The 25068-nt window shown below is 38.6% G+C and overlaps 1 protein-coding gene across 3 annotated transcripts; it reads right to left on the bottom strand.

Moving 5' to 3' along the window:
* stag2b (stromal antigen 2b) lies at positions 1 to 24380 on the bottom strand. Of its 3 annotated transcripts, none has more exons than XM_044040119.1 (34): positions 24319 to 24380; positions 21556 to 21683; positions 21389 to 21470; positions 21077 to 21220; positions 20858 to 20954; positions 20656 to 20732; positions 20250 to 20454; positions 18309 to 18460; positions 16609 to 16682; positions 16382 to 16505; positions 15844 to 15942; positions 15593 to 15672; positions 15393 to 15500; positions 14972 to 15083; positions 14746 to 14863; positions 14380 to 14483; positions 13680 to 13772; positions 13490 to 13579; positions 13183 to 13386; positions 12850 to 12920; positions 12649 to 12736; positions 12463 to 12543; positions 11950 to 12042; positions 11442 to 11616; positions 11194 to 11333; positions 10996 to 11097; positions 10752 to 10900; positions 9648 to 9776; positions 9202 to 9428; positions 7376 to 7598; positions 5440 to 5544; positions 5221 to 5347; positions 3366 to 3443; positions 1 to 1899 (listed from the first exon to the last, which is right to left on the bottom strand). In XM_044040119.1, exons 2-34 carry the CDS (start codon positions 21597 to 21599, stop codon positions 1876 to 1878), a joined length of 3819 nt encoding a protein of 1272 aa, XP_043896054.1. In that variant the 5' UTR covers positions 21600 to 21683; positions 24319 to 24380; the 3' UTR covers positions 1 to 1875. The 3 variants fall into 3 exon arrangements, with proteins under 3 accessions (XP_043896054.1, XP_043896053.1, XP_043896055.1); XM_044040118.1 differs by having other exon boundaries at positions 24184 to 24368; XM_044040120.1 differs by lacking the exon at positions 24319 to 24380 and adding an exon at positions 23827 to 24029.
* Positions 24381 to 25068: the final 688 nt, after the last annotated feature.

The following is a 25068-nucleotide window of genomic DNA, read 5'->3' on the forward strand; positions in this document are numbered from 1 at the left end:
TGAAATGTGTTGATTTTTATTCAAAAGTTACTGTCTTCAGACAAGTACAAATCAGAAAACAGAGTGACTGGAAGAGGATGGGATAATAGACAACAACTTAGAGTGTAGGCAAGAGTGCATGGAAAAAAGAAAAAAACAAACACTTAAAATGGCCAAAAGGAAGGAAAGAAATTAAATTTTGTATATATACACATGATCTAATAAGAATTTATACCAATGTAGTGGTAAGTAACAAACAATAAACAGTACTTTTTCCTTAAAAGAATTTTCTCTTTTACTTACATAAAATAATTAGGCAAAACACATATAGGCTGTTCATCTACTTTATCACATTACATCTGACCACCTCATGTTTCATGTTCTAAGAAGCCAATTATCCACCTTTAACATGACTGATCCTCGGACATGGAAGATTACTGTGAGAGAAGGTGACCTTCACAAGCATGTTTAAGGCTTAAGCATGGAATGACTACAAAATAAAAAACCTCAGTAGACAAAACATTTCATTAAAACTTGTGTGACAAATATATGTCAAAATCTAAGCTCTGTCTAGCTGCCACAACGCTGCTGAATTATTCTCATCTTCAGTATTGTCTGAATGACTACCATACACATTTGAAACCTTTAAGTATCATGTGACAGGACTTTTTTGTGTTGAGAAAACCTTAAAGCTGAATTTCACAAGTCTTTTCATTAGTTTTATCCAAACTAATTTACATGTAGGAAAAAAGGTAGAAACCCGAAGACATTATCAAGACAAAAAGGAGAGGGGAAGAAAAAAATAAACCAAAAAATAAAAATACAAATTTAAAAATCGTCCTTGATGCATGGCTTCACATGCTTTAATTTTTTTTATTTTACTTACACATTTCTCAAACTTTGTGACTGCAGGTTGAAAAGTTGAAAATAAGAAAAACCAAAAGCACATATATATATATAAAATCAGCACCGATTCATATATATCTTTTATTTAAAATGTAGAGTTACCCATGTCAACATTATGCTGCTGGATTTTAAGAGGAAAAAAAAAACGCGATTTTCTTTGACCGGGCTGCTTTCTTCCAGAGCCCACACAGTGGCGCTACTGGGATTAAACTCTGCTCATTGTTGGGGGAAACGTGTCCCCAGTAGGTGATTCAGTTTGAGGATAAGCTCTACTACTTACTGCTTAACAGCGAGGAGCATTGAATGGACTCTGGGAATCTTTACATGAAAAAGAAATCCTGACTGATTCTATGTGACAGTTCACCATCTTAACCACCAGTGGTTATCGGGACCTCAACTCGGGCCCAGCAACGGAGAAGAAACTTAAACAGAGGGAGGATAAAAGAAAGAGCACAGAAACATAAAGACCTCCATCCAATTGGCTAACACAGTACAAGCAAGCTACTACAGTCTGTTTATAAATTACTACTTCACACCTGGTAACTTACTACAGTTGTAAAAAGGGTTAGACATGAACAAAAAAATGTTTCTTAAGTTAAACACACCAATTCATCCCCGATGAAAAAAGAAAGGGGGCTTTAAAAAAAACAAACAAAAAAACAAAAAAAACAAAAAAAACAAAACTATATGGATTTTTCTTCAGACACGTCTCATTTCTAATAGGTTTGGAAGTGGCCTGTTACACTATTTCTGAACAGGAAGAGCTTACCCAAGATTATAAAAGTAAATATTTGAAACAAAGTCCTCTCTGAGCAAGCAACACTGAGTGTGGGGCTGTCATTGGTCCACGTGGAGTACAAGCCAGAAATTTTTTTTGTCTTGTTTTCGCTTTTTCTTAGAGAAAACGCTTCTGTGTTCGCATCTAAAATTCTCTTTAAATACAAAGCGCCTCTTCCATCATCCCAGCGTCGAAATCATCTGGATACTAGCTTAAAACATGGACACTCCAAGAACCTAGAGGAAACAAACAAAAACAAACGTTTTAATATGACAAATCAAGCCCATGCATAGACGTTAATTCATGTTTTCATCTCCTGTAGGATTGACTATTGCAATGCTCTGCTTCCTGGTCTTCAAAAGAAGAACATATATTATTTACAGCTACTACAGATCTAAGCAGTTCGTCTGCTGATTAAGACCAGGAAGCGAACACACATCACACCAATCCTGAAGTAGGTCCCTTTACTGGTTTTTAAAGCTCTTATTTAAAGCTCTTAATTTGCTTTTACACTATGAACCTTTGAGAAACTTCAGGTTTTCTGGTTCTGGTCCTTTAATTATCTCGAGAGTGAAAACTAAAACTTAGAGTGAAGCAACTTTTAGTTACTATGGCCCACATTTATAGAACAGTTTCCCTGAAGACCTGAGAGCAGCACAGACTTTATCATGTAAAGCAATTTCTATTTGAACCAATGAAGTCTCACTGATGCATACTGATACTGAAAAACCCTTGCACACGTATAGCATGAAAACATACATGAATGAAGAAGTTTGTGTAATGAAGAGCTAAGGATAAAGTGAGAAGATAACGAGGTGAACCTGTCAAGTTTATATGCGACTATAAAAATACAGGTTTGGTCTCCTAAAGGCAGGGTGTCACCTGAGTACGTGAATCATTACTGCAGTTGTTGCCAAAGTGTCATTGGGAGAAAGTCATCTAGTCATTAACTTCAATCTGCTCACTGTAACAATTACTGTCTGTTTCTAAAATCCTACTGTGTTGAGTGTGTTTGACTTTGTCTGTTTCTAAATTCTAAATTTCTGCAGCGACGTCAACAGCTGTGCAGCCAGGTGTGCTGCTTTGTAACGTAGCTTAGAGAAGGCTTTGATACATTTATGACAATTAAGTGATTTAAACCTGACAGAAAACACCCAAAGGCTTCTCTATATTGAGGTGGCGTCTTAAGATCCTTGCATTTCCAAGCACAGAATAAGAAGAAACCCCTAAGGCAAATCACTTGCTTTTATTAAAGCTGGGACATATTGAAGAATTTAAGGCTGGCGGTACACTCTGAAATAAATAACATTTGGCATGTTTATGCAGACAAAAATGGCAGCTTTGCAACCACTATGAAATGTAGCATTTGGCTGCTGCGCATTCAGCCTGGTCTGCTGAAGTTGTCTCAATGTTTTACTGTCTCATTCAGCGCCGCAAATACAACATGCTTGCAAGTGATCCATGTAAGGCTGATTGCAAGCCACCTATCTTCCATTTAACCTCATAGACGTATCGCTAATTTTAGTTTGAGGAGACTACATGTCATGATTACTCTCCCTGTTCCACTCAACCATCTGCAGCTGGCCATCACGCAAACACACCTGGAATCTGCAACCGTGTTTTGGAATTTGTTTGTTGCACTCCATTGGATTGTTTGAGTACACGAGATTAGAAAAGGCTAAATAGTCAAGAAGCTCCTCACCGATTCATCCATGATAGAAGCAGGGTCAAAGAAGTCTGGCTTGAGCTCAGATCTCTCACGACGATTCTTGGAGGGTGGCTGGAGGAAAAAGAGGAAGTGTTTAGAGCAGATACTCCATTAACCTTTTTTGCCAACACAGCCGCTTGAGCAGACGACCAATTAATGTTTCCATTTCTGCTTACACTAAAAATGGGTTTGAACCATATCAAAAGGCAGACAACACAGACACAGACTTTTGCATTATGTATTACCATAATAAAGAAAGGATTACTCATTTTAGCAGATATTTGTAACATTGAACCCTCGTGGCTCAATTTTGAAAGAATTTATCACCCACGCAGCGAACAGAGTGGATTCAAAAGGAACTAGGGCAGTTGTTCAATTTTCTGGTTGATTCAACATGACATTTAGAGCCTTTCTCAGAGTACAGCACAAGTGTAAGCATCCAAAACAGACATTTGTCTTGGATAAAATTGAGTTCTGGCTTCCCACATCATACATGGTTCTGTGGTGTTGGCGTGAACGCTCAAATAAGAATCACGTTGCCACGTGTTGTATCAACAGTGTCAAGGCGCTGTCAACAGAGCACATCAGTGTTTCTCACAGAATTAGATTTTATCTGTGGCAGCAGGGGATGGCAGAAGGTGGAGTTCAGGCTGAGGGGATTGATTATTGTAATTGCCCAGTGAACATGCACGCACTTGACTCTCATGCACATCCAAAATGACAGGGAGTTCAAGTATTATGCTGTGGTCTGCCTGCCCATTGTGGGAATATGCACAGCTAAAGTTGAATCTACCAATGCAATACTGAGCTATGTCTGTCTGCTGAAGAGAGTAAGAACTTCAGGGGGGTTTTCTGACAGTGTTGTTTGCTCCTGTGCTGCCATGTATTTGTTGTGCCTACGCAGCATTTCAAGGTTGTTTTAAATGCACTATATGAATAAAGTTGACAATGACAAGTCCAACTATGAAGAGTAGGTGCATGTACGATACATATTGTGATACAGGGGCAGCGGTACAACGTATTACAGTATATTGGGATATATTGCAAAAACTTCACTGAAAAACTAATACATAAAAAATATGCAGTTTTCTTTGATTTTTAATATAGTAAATGTCATTCATTTTATACATTTTTTTTTATTCCGGAATATCTGTTTTCTGATTATGCCATTTTTTATAAAACATATTATTCTATATTTTCTTCATCCTGGTCGCTATATGTTCCGAAGTGCTATTATTTACTTTCATACCAAACCTGAGCCAGGAGGAATAATCATTTACGTTCAGCTGTGACAGGTCAAAGTGAGGTTTAATTATAAGCGCACCGTTTACAGGAATCCAGTATCTGCTATTGCAGCCGTGACAGGATGAGCAACAGCGTGTTTAAAAATGCTGATAAATTGCTGTATTGATTTTTTTTCTTGCACCCCTAATGAGAGGACAATGGGTTTTTGTGTGTTTGACCGGCGAGGAGAGATTAGATTAGGTTGGGTCATTGGCCGTAAAAAATAAGACAAACAAGAGTTTCTTACTCGAGACACTGAAAAATAAACTGACCTGCCGTCAATGATATTTACAAATTATTAACATATCATTCGATTTAGTGGGACCTCAATTTCATTGTCTAATGCCTGATCTCCACCACTTTACAGACACAAACATGAGCTACCTTTGATACTAAAGAATGATATGGCGGATACTAAGAGCGGAGAAAAAGACAGCAGAAGAATGAAAGAAAAAAAACACACCAAGATTTACTGATATTCATATAAAAACAGAACGTCAGCCTTCAGAGAAAGGACTTGAAAAAACAAAACATGTTGGTTTAATTAGTTACATGTATATCTCACCAGATCAATGTCCATGGTGTCAAAGTCCATGCCTTCATTGAGGTCATCCATGCGACCCTCAGATGACATCATGACGTCTTCCACTATTGGCTCTTCATCTTCCTCCATAAGCCCTGTGCCGCGACGACTACAAAGAAAGAAAGAAAACCGTTAGTGATCACAGAGTAATCATATCTTTTCAGTTACATGATTTAAGTGCAGAGGGTGTTTGTGTCTTACATGGCGTGCTGCAGGTTGTTTCTGAGCTTGGCGTAGTTCATGGCTCGTTCCTGCTGCTGGCGTGCCTCTTCCTGTCTCTGAGCCAGCATCCACGTGACCTGGGAACTAAAAGCACATGAGTAATTAGACGTTTGTTTATCCATGCGCTTGGTGACCTAACTAGAGAAACCATAAAGATGTGAGCAGATAACCCACTGGCCTCACACAGATGAGAGTCAGGTTGGACAAATAAACTCGTCAGTTTCAGTCCCAGTTGAGCCAACACTTGGCAGACTGGAAAGGGCAAGTATTTTGCTACCATTTAAATTAATTGCACACAAAAAGGAAACTCCTGTGAACCCTGTTCTAATGTATCATGGCTCATATTCCAGTCCTCTGATTCCATTCTTTGAGAATAAGTGATACAGCAATCTGAATGTTGGACCTCAATCTAGGTCTGGTCAAATGTATAAAGTTTTGTGGCAGGAAGTATTAGAATGCAAAGGAATAACAGATGTTTTAGTAAATGGCCATCAAAGAGTTTTGGAAATGATGATGGACTAACCAGCAAATGAGAAGAAAATTTAATACAGGACTGTAAAATTAGGGAAGTAATTTGTGTGTGTTCTGGCACAATATTCAGTGCTTTAGAAGTTTAATGGTGTGAACAAGAGAGCTGGACTAATAACGCCAAAGTAAACATGACTTTATATAAATAAATACATCAGACAAGTATACATTTTTTCTAAAGATGTTACAGCTTTGTTTTTTGAGGCTTAGGGAACTAAGTTGAAGTTTAATTTTTAATAGTATTTGGTTTCATTATTTCATTTTGCACTAAAAATGAAAAGAGTAATGAAACCTAAGCCCAGACTGACATGTTGCTGTTGTTCACTACCACAGCTGCAGCACACCAGACCATAAAGAATTGCAGTGGATAGTCTGAACACCTCAAACCTGAGACACATTCAACAGTAACCTTTAACAAAAATGCACTTCCGACTGACACATGCACGCACGCGCACACACACCAGACAGTTTTTGCAATTTTACTAATGTCACCAAGAAAAAAAAGGACACAGATTGGACTAGCTGTCAATCACACTAAACTACACATGTGCCAAGTGTTTTTGTCTATTGTCCTCTAAATGGGAACATAATTTACAAAACTGACATTTTTATGCACTTACTATGTCCATTTCCATATACACTATATATATATATATATATATATATACACATATATATATATACACATATATATACATATATATACACATACATACACACATACACATACATACACATATATACACATATATATATATATAAATATATTTATATATATATACATACATATATACACATATACATATATATATACATACATACATACATACATATATATACATACATATATACATACATATATATATACATATATATATACATATATATATACACATATATACACATATATACACATATATATATACACACACACATATATATATATATATACATATATATATATACACACATACACGCACTATATGACAGGGATGGGAATCAGTATCGCTTCAAAATCACTGAATCGATAAAATCCAAAAATCCTATACATCTTATGCTTCACTGTGCAGACTGTAAAATACAAATACAATCAGCAAAAGCATTTTAGCCGAGTCATGTTTGAGCTGTTTGTTTCTTCTTTTTGGGAGAACAATATTTGTTACACTTGGAGAATTATGTCTTTGAAATGACTCAGTGCAGTGGACACAGTGGACACATTGTCCCATCCCTACTAAGACCATATTTTGTTGTATTTTAAAGGCAATGACAATTGTGGTAAATTCTGGATGTTAAGTCGGGGACTTAATTAAAACTAGATTGAATTAATTTTGTATAAAATACCTTGTGTGTATTGAGCAGTTACAACAGTAACTGAAATTCATCTTACTTGTAATCCATGGGTGTCTGGTGATGCTGAGGCGTCTGTTGATGGTGTTGTGTGTGTTGGTGGGGCTGCTGCTGGTCGTGAGGGAGGGGATAGACTCCCATGAAGCTGTCATCACGGCCCCTCTTAGGGTCTCGCATGGCAGTAGAGGTGAGGTGGGGCGATGGCATCATGACCGGGGTCTGCATGCTCTGCTGCCACACTTCACTGCTGCTGCTGCTCTCCTCTGAAAGGGAAAAGTGTCAAGACAAACAACTTGTGAGGGAAATCTGTGATAAGCATCTGCACATGTGTTGTAAATTTAAGTTTGAACTATGTTGAGGTTCAAAATATGACTGTGATCAAATGTAGGACTGTAACTTGGTACTCTAACAAAACCACCAAATGCTTCTTTACACTGGAGGCTGGGTTTCACTTTTGGTTTTCTGAAGAATTCTAAAATGAGGTTGGAATATGGGAGTAGTATTTCCAAACTCAAATTAAATGTTTTCTCAAAGGATGTGGAATACTGTTCATGTAGGAGTAGCATCCAATCATTGTATCCAGAGATTTGCTCTTTTACAGCTGAAACATTTGCAATTCATAGTGCAAAAGTGCGTGCCAGAAATAATCCTGACTGTGAAATCTGAACCTTAGATATTAACAAAAAGGTGTCACAACTACTAACACTTAAAGGAACCATTTCATTTCGACTGCACTTCAGTGACAGGCTGGCTCATTACTACTTCTACACCAAGAACGGCATTTTGTCACACTATAGTTACACTTCGTCATTAAAAAGGTCTTCAGCAAATACACACACACACTTCACTGTGCCTGTATACTTGTGACTGTGTATAGTGAGGATTGGTTGGTCTCCATCATACCATCTGCTGTTTAATCTCCTCACCCATCAGCTCTGCTGGCTGAGCCAGGCTGCTAGAAACACATCTGGGTTAATCTGGGCTCCGACACCACTTTTGTAATATCATGACTTGACTAGGCTATAGAATATATGTTTCACATGAAGACACGATGGTTTATTTTTACTTACAGTATTAAAACACACTCAAACAATTTAAAAAAAAAACAAAAAACAGCCTGATTTAACGCTCATTTTAGATTTGTGCATAAATACATCTGAATGGCAATAAACAAAATTTGACTTCAGGGGGGTGGAGAGGTTGGCAAATGAATAAAAAAGGTAGACACAAATAAGTGTAATGGAAACTTTAGCAAATAAAAGAGGATGTTTGTGTGGACTGAGAAGGAAACACAACATTCCTAAACTTTGGACAAACAACAAATATTATTACAATAATGAACAGAAGCAACAACAAACAGCTATTGAAGGTCTTTATCAAGTCGTCAGTTGACAATCATCCAGTGGTGACGTGTACTTTGGCGCCACCTACTGCCTAACTCGGTGAACTTACTCCCAATATTCAGTTGACAGCAGTTGATGGATACACACGTTATTTCTTAAATTATGGCCAAAACACGTTTCGTAAGGTTGTGGTGACCTTTGGTTTCGACCCAGTATGTCACTGAGGCCGAGTGTATGTTCGTGCCAGATTTAATGAAAGACCCCCTGGCATTCCTGAAATACTAGGTTAGACTTGGCGCAAATCCAATGTCATGCTGACATTGCATATTGACCACCAAAATCTATCTTAATTAGTTGCCGAGTCAAGCGAATGAAAACAGAATTAATCCATGAAATATGGAAGGTTAACTAAAAATGTCTGCAGCCCCAAAAAATTACATCAAATTTCTTTTACAAGGAAATGGAAAAGCTTAATATATATTAAACAATGAAATATTAAATTGTTGATTTCCAAGTGCTGTACCTTCAGGGAGCTTCCTCTTGGCTGCTGACGTTCCAGCTGTTACAGAAGGAGGCTTGCTCTTCTTGGAGCGAATGGAGGAGCCTCTGCTGGAATAGCCACTCATCACCGACATGGTATCGTCATCACCACCAGCCTGCAGGGAATTCCTGTAGGAGATGAGGGGGAGCCAACAGTCCTCTCGCTGCAGTGCCATCTGGAACGTCATGAAGCGCTCCAGGTACATGTGGCTGGGAGAGGAGGGAGGTCACACACAGAAAATATGAATAAACTCATGCATCCATGCATTTAAAGAACAAATGTTACAAATATAACCAGGTGCAAATTCCAACAGGTGGTTAAAAAGCCTCATGGCAACAACTTGCACATCAGAAACACCAGTTGCACCAGTTGTCACCAGCACCTGTTGCACTGAAACCTGCCAACCACGGAAGCAAGAAAACACTTACACAGTCCTCTTGTCTTGTCTCATAAGTTTGGAGGAGAACTCGCTGAGGATATCTAAGAAAGCCAAATTGAGGGGAGGACCTCCTTCCCCCTGGGGACTGGGGTCCTTAAACGCAAACTCAATACCATCTCTGGGGGGAGAGAGAGTGAGAGAGTGAGAGAGGGAGAGAGAGAGAGAAAGAGGGAGAATTAATAAGAGAGAATTAATAAGCACATAGTGAGCTGTGAAATAAAATTGTTTCACTGCCATAAAAACTAAAGTAGGTGCTATAAACCACGATAGTCTTAAGAGACCACTTTTATAAGAGGATTTTGGATAACATATATTGCTATGTTATGCTCAGCAAGGAATAGTTGAGTTTACAACACAATCTTGAATAAATTGGACGTAATTTATGTGACAACACACCAGCTATAATGTAAACTGTGAAACAGTCACAAATTACACACCATCATTTTTATATTCAACATCAAGACCTGGTATTTTTCTACTGTCCTGTTTTAAAACTTGTGATGCTGCCGGTTAACTCTAACTTGAAAGAGAGGTTATTAACTCACTTGTTTAACAATAAAAATATTACAACCTCGATGGAAAGAAGGCAGAATTACCCAAAAGACTGCTGCTCAAATGGCATATTGCAATGCAAACTTCATACAGGCTGTGAGCATACTGGGAAAACCCCAGGAAAAAGCCATGCAAACATTGTAAATGTGCACACACCTGACTGAGATAATAATTTAATAACTCAAAATCAAATGTGTATCACCCACAAAAGGTCAAGACAGTAGATCTTCCATTGCCACTGGGAAAACTCAATAGTGCAACAACAGAATTACGAATGCTGGTGTTGCACGCACTTGTTTCATGTGTGTGTTTCTTACGTGGTGTATAACAGACCCATATCTTTGGTTTATAGCTCTTTTTAAAGCTCTTGATGAGCGTAAAAAAAGTCTGATGTTACATGTGACATATTTTTCTAAAATCATGTGCACACTAAATCAAACACAGTATTCAAGAGTGTCTTTCTGGCATGACAGCTTCCAAACACAAGTACCGAAATCTAAGAAGACCAACGCAAGATAACCATAACAGAATGAAACCTTACTTGTGTAGCATAGCAATGGCATCTCTGGTTTTGACTTGGTCCAGACCAAACGTTAGAGAAAAACGACGGGCCAACTCTTTAATTCCACAGAATGAAGAGGCGGAACGATCGAACCCATGACCCAGTTCAGACAGCATTTCATTAAACAGCTGAAAGAGACAGACAGAAAAGGGAAACACTAGATGAACTATCTCTTACAAATAGGATGTGACTATGATGTGAGAGAAAGTGTGTATGCACTGACCTGCTGCAGACTGAGAATGAGTGTCTTGGCACACTGAATCTTGTCTATTTGCCGAGTCTTACTCATTGTCTCTTTGATGATGTCACCATAATCATTGTAATACTGCAAATAAAGTAAATAAATAACTGAGCCATTGAAAAAAAACTGTAATGCATGTCTCTGTATACATGAGCAGATTTACATGTACACTCATCTTACCCGCATGTACTGTTTAAAGATATCAGCCCCCGTTTTCATCTCGACCACACAGTAGATGATCAGTTTACAGTAGGCAGCCAGGAGGTTTCTTCTCTTGTGCAGAGCTTCAATCTTGACGGCCTCATCGTCCTGTTGCCCATCTGAAGAGTGAAATTGGAGTTAGGAAACTGTCCTCTACTTGTTCACCTTGTGCATTGGAGAGAGCAGAAGCTAAATGAGCTTCTTGACCGGCACATTTGCATTTGTACCTGTGCTATTTGTGTCATCGTCCTGGTCTATGAAGACATGATTCAGGATGAAGGAGAGTAGCTCGGACTGCAGTGAGTCCTCGGGGGAATAGACAAGAGGCTCCAGGTGTTCTCTGCCTCCGGACACCATCTGGTGGCTGAAGATGAGCAGGAGATCACACAGGATGGTGAAGGCCTGTGGGAGGACAGAAAAAAGACAGAAAGCAACGCTCAGTAAGCACAAGTACAACAAGGGATTTGGTGGATTTGTTAAAGTCTGACATCATTTGGGAGGTGCAGATAGCTTTATCGTTACACACCATCATGAACTTTTTATTCATTCATGAACCGAGCAGGTAGACTGTATGCAGTGAAGTCAATTTCTGATGTGAAAACATCCCTTTTACCGAGTTCCAAGGTTTTAACATATTTAACATATTGTCCAATTGTTATTCATCTCCAATTTATATTCTATGCTCTTGCTTTTAAGCAGCTACTACTGCTACACATAGACCGTCATATCTCTTACCTGTTCTTTCACAGAAGTGTTGACATTGGTGAGGTAGCGCTGACACATCATACAGAATGCCCTCATCTGCTTCCTCAGAGTCACCATGTCATCCTGATTCAAGAGAGCGTTAGAATTTAATTAAACATCATATATTTGAGTCGTCAAAACAGTAAGACTGTGAACTAAGTCAATAACGATGAATGGATTAATGTCTTAATAGCAATTGTTTTGACTGATGATTTATCAATACATACAAATGGCAAGTTTTCTGATTCCAGCTTCATAATTGTTATCATTTTCCTCCCCAACAACTCAAAATAAACCACAATGGTTGGACAATGTGAATATACATCAGTGGTTACAGTTCAATAATATTTCATTAAGAAGAAACGATGGTCATTGATGGACATTTTCAACGTTTTACAAATCAAACAGAGTAAATATTTGGGGATAAAAAAACGACTGTGCATTAAAATAATCATTAGTACAGTAAACAGTAGTACAGTTAACCGTACAGTAAACATGGCTCACCTTCCTGGAGCTGCCCTCAGATATCTTGGCCAGATGCCATAAGATCACATAGTGGGTACACTGCAGCGAGTGGATGACTATCTGCTCACAAGAGAAAGACGTAAACACAGGTCAATATTTGGTTGCACCTCCAAAAGTCTGATGTTGAATCATAGAACTACAAGTTGAAGAGGTTCATATATCGACCTGCTCTGGCATATCTCCGTTCTCTATGCCTGTGTTGAGGAGCTTGAAGTTACTTGTAAAAAGATCCCACCCAGACAGATCATGAGCACTGCAACAGATAAAAACAAGAAAAAATAAATCACGGTTAGATCTGCAAACACAAGCAATTAGTTTTTTAAGTGGACATGTCAGTTAATACACATTTCAAAAGAAACGTCTTACTTGTGAAATGCTGTGATCCTCTTTAGAGTTGACAAAACCTGATATGCATCATCTTCATCAGCATCTTCCCCCTGAAAAGAGAAATTATACAACTCAAATTTCATTTGACAAATGTATTAACTGTCTAGGAGACCATGAGAAGGAACACAATTGAAATCCTATAGCCATTTTGCATTTTATAATGCAATATCAGGCTAAAAGCAAGAAAACTGAAGGAGGTCCATTATGTTTATTCCATATAAACCGCGGATAGCCAATTGTGATCAGAAGAAACAAGTTAATCAATGTCATAAACATATTTATGGCCAGCAAACACACACACATCACTCCCACCTCTTGTAGAAAATCCTCCAGTAGCCTGCTGAACTTGTCAACCAGCTCATCTAGCAGCTGGGAGCGGGCAATGTCCACCCGATTAAAGATAGTGAACTCCTCGTTACAAAGGGCATGGTAAGTCTTAGAGCAAGCCTCCAAAACCTCAGTGTCTGTGTGCTTCTCCACAATTTCCTTGATCTGACGCAGCAGGGACTCTAGGTGCTGGGTTTGAGGGAAAGAATTACACAAAAACAAAGAATTTAGATTTCAGGTTCGGGTAAATCTTTTTTGTCTTTTAAATATTGTCGCCCGGTGACCGCTATACCTTCTCCAGACGCCCCGTTGTAAAAATTTCCAGGTCGAAAAACTGAGGCAGCTGCAACAAGTTGGTCACCTTCTCAGAATCCACAGCGTACTGCACAACAAACAATTCAATTGAATCAGATTCTGATTGTGAAAAAACAAAACAAAAAGTGAATTTTTTAAAAAGGACTGACTGAGTGGATTTAACAAACCTTGGCCAGTAGAGGGGGCAATGCCACAGCAAACAGCTCCGTCATTCTTGTTCTGTCATCCAACTGAGTCTTCTTCTCTTTCGCTGTCATCACCTGATCAAAAAGCAACAAATCGTATGCTTATCCTTACTACAAGGTTGCTTTTAAACAAAAAATACAATGCTGGACTGCTTTTTCTTTTATTAAGTTTAATTTTTGCCCTGACCATGACTCAATGTATTTTATTTCCATGTTTATCTTAGTTTTTTATTATTATTGTTACATATTATTATTATTATTAGATAACATAAATGATCCAGAACAATTTGTTTTTAATTGAACAGAAGGAACAGACTCCATAACAACCATTTTAAAACAGAGCCAAAGCAAAATCCATCAAGTAAAACTAATGATAAATAAATAACAGCTCAACTTATATCAAGACTGCAATAACTAATAGCTTGTGAAGCCCTCAAAATGTCAGCTATAGAAAATGCAATAGTTCATTCTGAAAATCCCTGTTAATAAACCGTCTGCATATTATGACTAAAATGCACTATTTGTGCAGTTTAGTCATGTATCAGTCAGTTCCAGAAAACAAGTGGATGGGATGATAAAAAGCAAAGGGATGAGCTTAAACCAAGTCAGCTATAAAGTTACTCATCATGTGATCAATGTTCAACAAACATATAGGGAAAAAGATTATACTAGTTGCTTTTACCCTCTTCCCTGTGCCTCTTCCAACAGGTGGGTGGCATTCAGCAGCTTGGCGTACAGTGCACAGCATGATTTCAATCAACGCTGTCTCTTGTCTGTCTGTAAGAGCTACAAAAACAAACAAACACTTTAATAACAATCGAGGTAAACATCCCTGAAATCAGTTGAAACTAACAAAACCATTAGGTTGACAATATCCAAATTTATATTTATTCCAGCAGATACTTGTTTTTTTTACTCTATTGCAAGAGGTAACAACACTGCAAATGAATATGATCTGGACAAAAATAGTATGTTAGACTAATATGTTGTAGCACACATTTTAGGTCATAGAGTCATTAGCTGTCATGGAGACATTTTTTCATCATACCTTCCTCTCCTGGTAAAGGTTCATCTAGCAGTAAGCTGATCATACACTCCCAGTCCTTCAGTAGCTCTGCACCACATTCCCAGAGGGAATCCACTAGGTAGGCTGCATGCTCATGGAGCTAACAAGAGAGAATGAAGGACAGATCACTCGGTCAGCTTACATACCCACAAAGAAAGACAGAAATGTCCCCTTTTGTCTGGGGAGAGAAGAAACTATGATGATGTACCTCACTCTCCAGGAAGAAGAAGACAGTGGTCTTAATGAGGTTGGCATTGGGGCTTTGTCTGCCTCTTCTCTTGGGGGCACCATCCTCCTCCGGTTCCCGATGGCTGAACAATCTTCAAGAGTATTAATCATTAGTTTGGTAGCAAGCAAAGGCAACTCTTGCATAATCTACCAGCCACAAAGCAGTAGAAAGTCACAAAAAACAAAACCAACATACTCATATTGTAGGTGAGCAGTAAACAATTATTGTTAGGCTTAAACTGAGAAACAAAATAGTGTCACTACAATGTTGACTTTATACACAGAGGTATTGAGTGTGTCTTACTTCTTGTAAATGAACCTGCCTCTATATCAATATGTCTGAAAACAGTTTGGTGTCGAACTCTAGCTACTATTCACTGATAAATTCATGCCAGGCATACTTCTTAAAGAGGAATTCTCCTGCTGCAATAGCGACTGGCCTGTGTGCAGAGTAGACCAAGTGATAGACACTCTCACAGTCTTCAGAGGTCAACACTTCCTCTGTACTGCTGCAGAGACAAAAAACAAATGGTCAGTCAACATTTACAGTAGAATTATAACATCCCATGTTCTGATGTGTCCTCATGGATCCAAGACTTACTTCAGGACAAGTGTGAGTAGCTTAATTGCCTGAACAGCAACATCATACTCTTTGTCAAGAGTCATGGAGACGATACGATCCTGAGTGAGAGAGAAGAGATTTATTTAGTCCATGGGCTAAAATGAGTAATCTGAATACAGGGTAAAATGTAGCTATAAGTCGATTAAGTTATTCAGTTTGTTGCAGTGACAGAGTGAGAAACAATTAAGTTTGTGTTGTCGTGTCTAAGTTGCCCAGCAGGTGGTGCTGACCTTGAATCGACTGGTGAAAAGTTCCAATCTTGCATTGAGCTCTCTGTTGTGGTAGAGACCCTGCAGAGCTGTCAGACACTTGAGACGGACCTCACCTTGCTGAAAAAGAGAAGTGGAGAGCACTTTGTCACCAAGTAAACAAGAGTAAACAGAACAAAAGTGTGGATACAAAATCCTGTTTTTTAAATTATTTCTGAGCAAATTAGTCATTGGTTGAAACAGTGACCGTTCCTGTAGCTGGACCATGATGGAGAGACAGCAAAAGGTGGGTGTGGAGGTTGCTCTGTTTCTGTATAGCGGATATGGAACATTAGATTTGTTTCATTTTTCCATATATGTTAGCTAGTGTCGGTGTCACATTTGTGTGTCCACAACTATTAAAACAAACCACCTGGCTGCCAGTCCAGTTTCGTGTTACTGCAATGGTTGAGCTGGCTGAGTCTGTGCATGCCCGGGGTGCCGAGAAGGGGTCAAATCATGAAAACAATGTAAAAACTCTTATGATGGGTGATGGGTGCATTAATGTCCTCTAACTCACCTTATCATGCATTGTCCATCCCACATATTTCAGGTAGCTGTCATTGAGAAAGGCATCGCTATAGAGTTTCATCCACACGCCAATCTCTTCTATACAGATTGCCCTGATTTCTGCTATTGAGTCACTGTTGAAACAATAAAACAGTAGACAATTATGAGAGTTTTCAATAGCAGAAGTATGAAATATGTATCAAAACTCAACACTTTTGATGGATTATGTAGTCATACCGATATCTGTGAACAAACACTCCTTTGAAGATTGCATTCATCATGTTTTCAATCTCATCTTGATTTTCTTGGAGCTGAAATTAAGAACAGAAAAAAAACATGAGCATAAATCTGACCTGGCTAGAATGCTATAGAGGTAACCAGGAGGCATTAACTTTACTAGAAGTGTGTGACAAGGAACACTGCCACCATGCTGCGGTGTGGCTGCATGATTAAATAACAGATGGATGCCCTGTGGGACTCTGTTATGTAACCTAGTGGACAATGCAACCTGAATAACATACAACACAACACTAACAGTCCAGCATGGAGAGAGGTGATTCATTTATAAAATGAACGGCACAGACTTAAGCAGAAGTAGTTTTTAACTCGACAGTGCAGACTTTAATTGGCTTGACTGGGTAACACGGTAGATGGAATTTTTGCTGATTCTTGCAGTAATTCTTATAAAACTGGAGCTGCCAAAATGGCATTTGTGATGAACTATCATTAAATTATATGTTTATTCAATCACCTCTTGAACAAACCTGGTGAAACTGACCTTATTCATGGCAGTTATTTTTGATATGATATTGTAGGATAAACACTGTTTTTACCAGCAACATTAGTCTGGGTCCCACTGCAGTTTTTCAGTTTTAAGAGAGCTAGGATCATGAAATTGCTCAAGTATAAGGGTAGGTCACACTAAATACTTATTTATTATAAACTGCATATATGTTTCCTGTATTTTCTGAATGTGTTCCAATAAAGTGACTGAGAAAGTACAGTGCTGTATAAATAATAAAAGACATCGGCAAAACTACAAAAACAGATTAGAACTGCTGGTATTCAAGCCTGACTGCAAAAATAAGTTTTACAGCCACTTTTTTTACTTTTGTAAAAAAAAGGGCTGCAGATATAAACTGGATTTTAAGTTTTACAGACACTTTTTTACTTTTGCAAAAAAAGGGCTGCAGATATGTTTGAGGTTGCCTTCCTCGCTGTTAACATATGATTATAAATTTAATCAGTAATTACATAAGAACACTGCTAAAGAATGAAACAAAAATGTTTTTAACCAACATCACTGATTCATTATTTTGTTCTCATCTGATGTCACTACTGCTATCTTGAGCACTAAAAACCAGCTTCTCAGCTACAACAATATCAGTGAAACCAATTCCTTCCCCCCTGTACTATAGCAAGGCTTTTGCAGTGACAAGGGCAGAACTATATTCTCCATCAACCAGAGTTTGATGAGTTTAGGAAATCTTATGTTGGTTGTTTGGTCTGTGTGCAAAGATGTTGGGGGTTCCATCTACTAACATTGTCTTCGGGCATACAAAATACTGCACTATTGTCTTGTCCAGCAACTGAGGCTATAAAAAGCAAAACTCATAAACTGAAGGAGTCTAAGAAAGAGTTTAGAACTATGTTTTCACAGTTGTGAACTCTTTCTTAGACTCCTTCAGTTTATGAGTTTTGCACAAAAAGTTGTGATGCAGATCATATGTGTTATTTTTGCTTTCTGTATCACAACTTTTTGCAAAAGAAAACAAGAGTTGACAACTTAAAACATTGACTGATGAACCCAATATATAAACACACCACTGCTCAAATATTCTAAAATTCAGTTACAATTTGATTCATTTAATATGCATGCTGTCTAAAATGAAAACAAGAATATTTTCAAACAAAGGCAGCCATGTGGTTACTCTTACCTCTTTGCGTTTCTGCAGGAGCAGCTCTAGCCTATCATTGGCCCTTTTGGGCACAGCTTTATTCCTCTCTGCCTCATACTGGCGCTGGGTGTTGTCCATGTTGATGCTCAGATTTAGAGCTACATTCACCAGGGCTGTCATCAGCTTCATGGCTGTCAAAAGAACACGCAACATATAGAAAAAAAAAAACACAGAAAACACCAACTGATTAATGTGATAAAACTGGTATGGTGTGTGAATTTATATGACAAGGCACATAAATAGGACACATGGTTGTCAACACAAAGTGTATCTTTACTGCATGATGAAAAAGGTCACATTTAATATATTTCATATTAAGAATAACCTGTTTTTGACAAACGGACCATGGCTATATCAGAATTCATTTGAGTCACCAAATGCCATATACTTAGTGTATTTCAATTTCAGTTAACCTCGATTGTTGCATTTACGTACACTTAAACGTGCGGTTAGAATCATTACTCAAGAGATTACCAGCTGTCTCAAATGGCTTTGCGTGATCTGACAAAACTGGTTGCCTTGAACGGCAGTGACCAACACATAGGCACAACAAAAACATATCTCCCATAATCATGGACAGGTAAAGATGACATAAGTGGTTTCAGGCACAGACAGCAATGCACATGTGTTCTTGTAGTTACTCCTCCCACCTGTACTATTAATGACTGTTGTAAAACATATGATGCTACTGCTGTGTAGTCTGCATGCTTCTTGTTATTACACAGAACACGATGTGCCAACAGTTTAATGGGTAAATCTACCTACACTATATTACAAACCATGACACCCATGTGCACATCAAGCATGTGCTATAAAAACACAAAGGGTCAATTAGACAAACTCAAAATCTTGCTCTACTTGTGTATATATATTAATTTGGTCTTTGAATCATTCAAAATTACGTTAACAAATTAAAACATTACAGTGAAAAAACAAAAAGAAAGACAAAATAAAGTACTAAAAAAAGTTGTGAAATAGCCATAGTTTCACTGTTCAATTAAAACCTACCCAATTATCCTCCCTCCACCCTTTAAGAAAAGAGCTCTTGAAATGTGTAAAAGTGCCAATATTAAGATCATAATCAGCCTTGGTACTTTTCCCACCATGCTAATTTAACTCTTCACTCTTAAGATCACATTGATTATCGTAAAGGCTACATCCATGCTACTACATTTTCACTTAAAACTTGTGTTTCAGGCCAAAACATGATCTACATCCAGAGCAAGCATTTTAGCTCCATTTCAGAATGCATCTGCTTCTATGCTAACAAATTTCATGTGTATCATATGACCACTTTTTTTTTTTATTACACAGCCAATTAAAACGGCATGGACAAAAAAAAACTTACACCAATATTTGGTGCTAAACACTTTTGCATTCACTGCTGTCAGGTGACTTCTACACAGCTGGGAGTTCTAATCACTATTAACAATCTTGTTTCAGCAAAGGTCGTGTGTGATCACATGACCTTACAGGTACAGTGGGCATGTGCATGCTGGTAACAGGAAGTTGATTCTTTCATCTGCAGTTGTTTGCTTAGTTTCAGAGTGTTACTAAAGAGAAATGACAATAGTAAAACGTTGAACAATTTTTTTTTTTATTATTCGAGCAATGATGAAGTGAGCGCAAGTGTAAACAGAGCTTTTCATGAATGCAGGTAACTGCATCATTGTTTCCAAAGGTCTCTGTTTTACCCATCTATTCTACAATGCAGCTTCGGAGCTTTCAGATATCAACAAATATTTATGAATTCCCGTTTTTGGGGCTCCAAACAGCATGGTAATATGGAAAGCTTATGTAAAATGTATGCCTTTTTATAAGAAAACAGAGTTGTATGGATGTGGCCTGAGTCAACCCTAACATTTAAATGTATCACTTACCCACACTCGCACACCTAAACACAGAGATAGTTCATCTTACCTGCCAGTGTTGAGGTGTGTCGGAAGGCTCGAACTTGGGAGTCCGATAGTCCGGTGAGAAGAGAGATGACTGTGTCCATCATGTACTCATCATAGATGATACTGTACTGACACTGGCGCACAAGCACGGCAATGAATTCACAAAAGCTTGATTTAAACTTCTTCCATTGGGGCCCAGCTATGGTTAGAGGATAATCACCGCTGTCCTAGAGTCCACAGAGGGAAAACCATCAGTAAATTAAATTATGATATGCTACTTAAATGTGATACCATAACCAAGTCTGTAACATGTTGGCAAGTTTTACTGTTCTTAACAGCTAAAATTATATTATTATATATAATCTTAAATGACACTATGGGGTTTACACTGAATACGTTAATGACGGCACAGGATAAAGAAAAATTACCTCATCAAATTCCTCTGTCATTCGTCGGATGATCTCGGAGTTCTGCATGTTGCGGAACATTTCTCCACTGACCACACCTGGTAAGCACAGAGTGATTAGGCAGAAGGTAATTTACTCAGTGGTTAAGGAGACAAACTCTGGGAGTAAAGAGTACCAAACCAATTACAAGGTAAGGAGACTCAAACACCATTATGGTACACACCTTTACACCCTGAGCACTGGATGAAGAAATTGATGAGATCGAGAAGCGCAACATCTCTGTCATGTTTGTAAGACTCAATCCAGTCATCAACGACAGACTGCAGGGAGAATGAAATAGATGCATTTTGAATTATACATTAAACAATCATTTATTTACTTTAAATGGGGTGGGGGGAAAAAACATGCAAAGCACTGTAATATTATACATCTCCATTCATACCTGCATTGCACTCCTGCCCAGCTTCACCACCTCAAACAGCATCATATTTTCCATGCCATTCTCCTGGTGGTGGCCATTTAACCGACCTGCTCCCTTCCCCCCTTTGCCTCTCTCCCCTGCTGCCTTCTTCCCCTTCTTTCCACCCTGAAACAAAGGAGATACTGAATAAGAATAATCAGAGATAACAAAAAACTACTTTAGTTATTTGATACACATCATAAATAACTGCAAAAGAGGCCTCAATATTAAATTGTGTACACAGGATGCCACAGGCCATACCAGGTCATTGTAGCCATTTGTGCTTTTTCATACCTTTCCTTTAGTTGTGTGTGCACCCCTTCCATCAGGATCCTCTGAGAAGTCTGTGTCTGATGAGAATCGAGTATCTGTATCCCTGATTGACACAAGACCAAATTAGTATAAAAATGCATATCAGCCTGGAGTTCAACAGTCAATAACAAGGGTGGGCATAAACTTACTGAGTAAAGGAGAACTCTGTTGGTATTTCTGGTGCTGCTATCATTTCTGTAACATCTTCTGGATAACTTCAACTTATGACTGGATTGAGATTCTCAGGAAATTCACGATAGGGGAAGTTGCATGTGACCTAGCATACGAAAAAAGGGCAAATTAGAAGACTACACATGCAGACACATTGCACATTTCAAGCAAATTTTAACAGAATCAATAAATGATAAAACTGTAGCAAACACAGCCTGTTCCTTCTTCCTCTACAGTGAGCAAACGTTCAAATCAAATGTGCTTTTCCCCACAGGAAAGTGCTACCGTGGATGCAGAACACAGCAATACATAAACAGCACGAACGAGAACATAATGCATATAAAATAAATAACTGAATAAAAAACAAAATATAAAGATAATATTGCACCAACTTAAAAACTAGTAGTCCAGGTAAAAAAGAATCCAAAACAAACAAGATACCACTTTGCAAAATGTACATGAGTAAAGTGACGGTGCTTAAGAACATGACAGAAATTAACCCATGTTCTTGTTGAGCAGAGTGACAGAATAAAGGAGAGCTTAAAACAGTTGGTTTTTCTTATGCGCACTCTCTAACATCTGCCCGAAGCTAACAGAATATGTTCAGAAAAAAAGGAGTGACAGGTAATTTAAATTATTTTGCCAGTTTGATTATAGAACCTTCATAGAACCCCCAATCGCTTTCATTGCCACTCTTACCAATGTCTCAATTTTATTCTAATGCTGGACTGTTAGTTTGATGCCATTCATAGGGGGAAAAAATGGCTTCACATGGTAACGGGGGCGGATACGAATGTTTATGTCACACGCCCGTGTCTAGCCATTGGTTCCCTCTCTTTCTCTGTTTCCCTTGGTTTACAGGCAACGTCATGCAACACAGATTAGAGTGTCTTCCTCAACGACCAAATATGGCATTGCCCTATACGCCCCACTCGCATTTCAACCAATGAAAAAACAGTATCAACATCAACAAGATACCGCAGGCCACAGAGAAACTATTCCATGGTTGTGATGTGTAAATTAAAAGCATCAACATCAAAGGGGAGTGTAACCATTCCATTTTCCTTCCGATTCTTACTTTGTCCACAATTCATAACACAGGTAAATGCCTCCTCAACGGCCACACATGTCATTATAAATGCCAGGAACAACTGTTCTTAACTGAAAGGGCTAACATTAACTCCCTCTTATTCATTCGGGGTACAGTAGCTGCACATTTTAATCCCAGCACGCGTAGTTATTGCATAAATATGTATTCATAGGTTTTCAATTACAACAGGATTTTAATGTAACTATATTCAGTCTGTAAGTCTTGGAATCCTATCCTTGACGATGCTCTGGCAAATGGTGACCCACATGTGCCATATTGGCATCTTTTACAGACAAGTCTATGGTAAAATAGATAAAATTCCGAACATGAGCAAACATCCCACTGACGTAGACACGTACGATATACTCTGTATTAATTGAATGTGGTATTGAGTTTAATCTTAAATTTGGTATTTATAAGCTAAACTAAATGTGTCAGACCCGAAACCTTAATAGTGATTGTGCGACAAGACGACGGGAATCTATGGGTGTAGACAGAAAAGTGGCGCCAAATCGAGCCGTGTATCTCATAAACTTGTGACTGTGAGGCAAGACCATACGATTTTAAATATGACAAAATTGTCAAGCCTAACTTTGAGCATTCCTGCAACTAAACGATGCCAAAAAGTACCGGCTCAGCTTCCTCCAACAACGCCGACATAACCATACTCTGTGGCGGCTCCTGTCAAAATTGACACCGGTGCGCTGCTGGTGCTAGCGCCACAAGCTAAGCAACCGAGGATTTAGCGTCGTTCGTCGGCGTCAGCTAAACGAAATTTGTTAAAGTGAGCGTGCACTTATAAGACTCAAACAAAGAGCAAATTACAGAACACGCAAGACGACACACTTGTACAGTACGTTTTCATCAAATATCAGGCACCAGATGAAGAAAGTGTTAGCATTTACTCACGCTATCATAGTTGGTACATAATAACAAAACAACGCAAGCAGTACTGTACCATCGCAAGCTAACGTTAGCACCACACAATAACGCTCGGCACTGCTATTTCCAAACACAGGGACGATCTTCCGTCTGCAAAAGAGGGGCAGGCTGTGCTCACATAGCAGGAGAAGCAAGTAGCCACATTGGATATGCTGAAATCAAATGGCTGAGAATAACTCCCAATGGTTAGCAATGCTAACTGCTACTGCTAACGTACCTAAAAAAAACAGCACGTCCTTGCGTCCTCCATCTTGCCTCGGGAGTTCCAGCACCGTATTGCATAAGCAACTAACACTTTGTTTACAAATATGCAAAGTGTAAATAAGTGGTTTCAAACTATTAAGCCTTTCTTTCAGTTGAGAAGGAAATATTTTGCAGTCGTATGCCAAAATTCCTGGTCGTTAGCGCGCTAACAACCGAACTAGCCATGTACCGCGAGCTAACCAAGCGACTTGGTTCAGGCAGACATCCGCGCTCAGGGCTCATCCAGAGCTAGCCAGGCTAGCGAGATGGCTAGCAAAATACAAATCAACTAACTTCCAGATAGCTCTCCGCCATTTTATAGCTAACTTACCTTGTTGTAAAATGTAATCCCGGTAGAATCGTAACTTTCAACTATTATTATACAGCCTCCGTCTGAATCCCACAACAATTCAGTAAAAAAGAGTTTAAAAGTCGCGGTCAGAGGCGGTTTCGGACGTTCTCTCACCCCGCTTGCTCCGTAGTTCGGTTTGTTGTTTCGACGACCTGGGAGGAGGAAATCCTGGTGCAGAGCTACCACCTAGCGGCCACAATGCCCATTTTAGATTCACAGTTGATGACCTGACATCTAGTGGTCAAAGTCGCATACTACATTCACACGTAGCTTCTTGATTTACTTTGTCTAAGTTACAGGCGGAAAACAATTAAACCAGAACATCCTGAATTATTTCGAACAAGCTACCGGAACAAGCCCAGCAATGTCAATTATTTCTCACTCCCATTATTTTTTAAAACAGATCATAAGCACCATTGTAGTTCAGGTCCCAAACTAATTTTGTAACATGCATTACCACAAAAGTGGGTGGAAACGCTGGGCACGCTTGTCTGTATTCAAATCTGATAACTTTTGCTACAGTGATGAAAATGCCCTGAACAAGTTGAAGGTTTTCATGTATAAATTGTTGAATTTAATTCATTGAAAATGTAGGAGATAGTAGTCACAATGGGTGATATAATATTACAAATACACATGTCAGACCTGTAAGTCAGTGCTTTGCTTTAAAACTTGCTGCACTGCTGACTAGTAGCAACTAGCAACAGAAATTCCAATAAAAATACCCCTCAAACAATTCCCATTTTAATAAAACCAGTTCCCACTTGCAGTGAAAAAATGTTCAAGCTGAAAGAAAACGATAACGAGTTTTATCTGCCTTGTCTGTCATTGACACACCCTTTCAATTCATTCCCCATGGAAGAA

This window comes from Solea senegalensis, linkage group LG12, assembly GCF_019176455.1.
Source record: "Solea senegalensis isolate Sse05_10M linkage group LG12, IFAPA_SoseM_1, whole genome shotgun sequence".
NCBI lineage: Eukaryota > Metazoa > Chordata > Actinopteri > Pleuronectiformes > Soleidae > Solea > Solea senegalensis.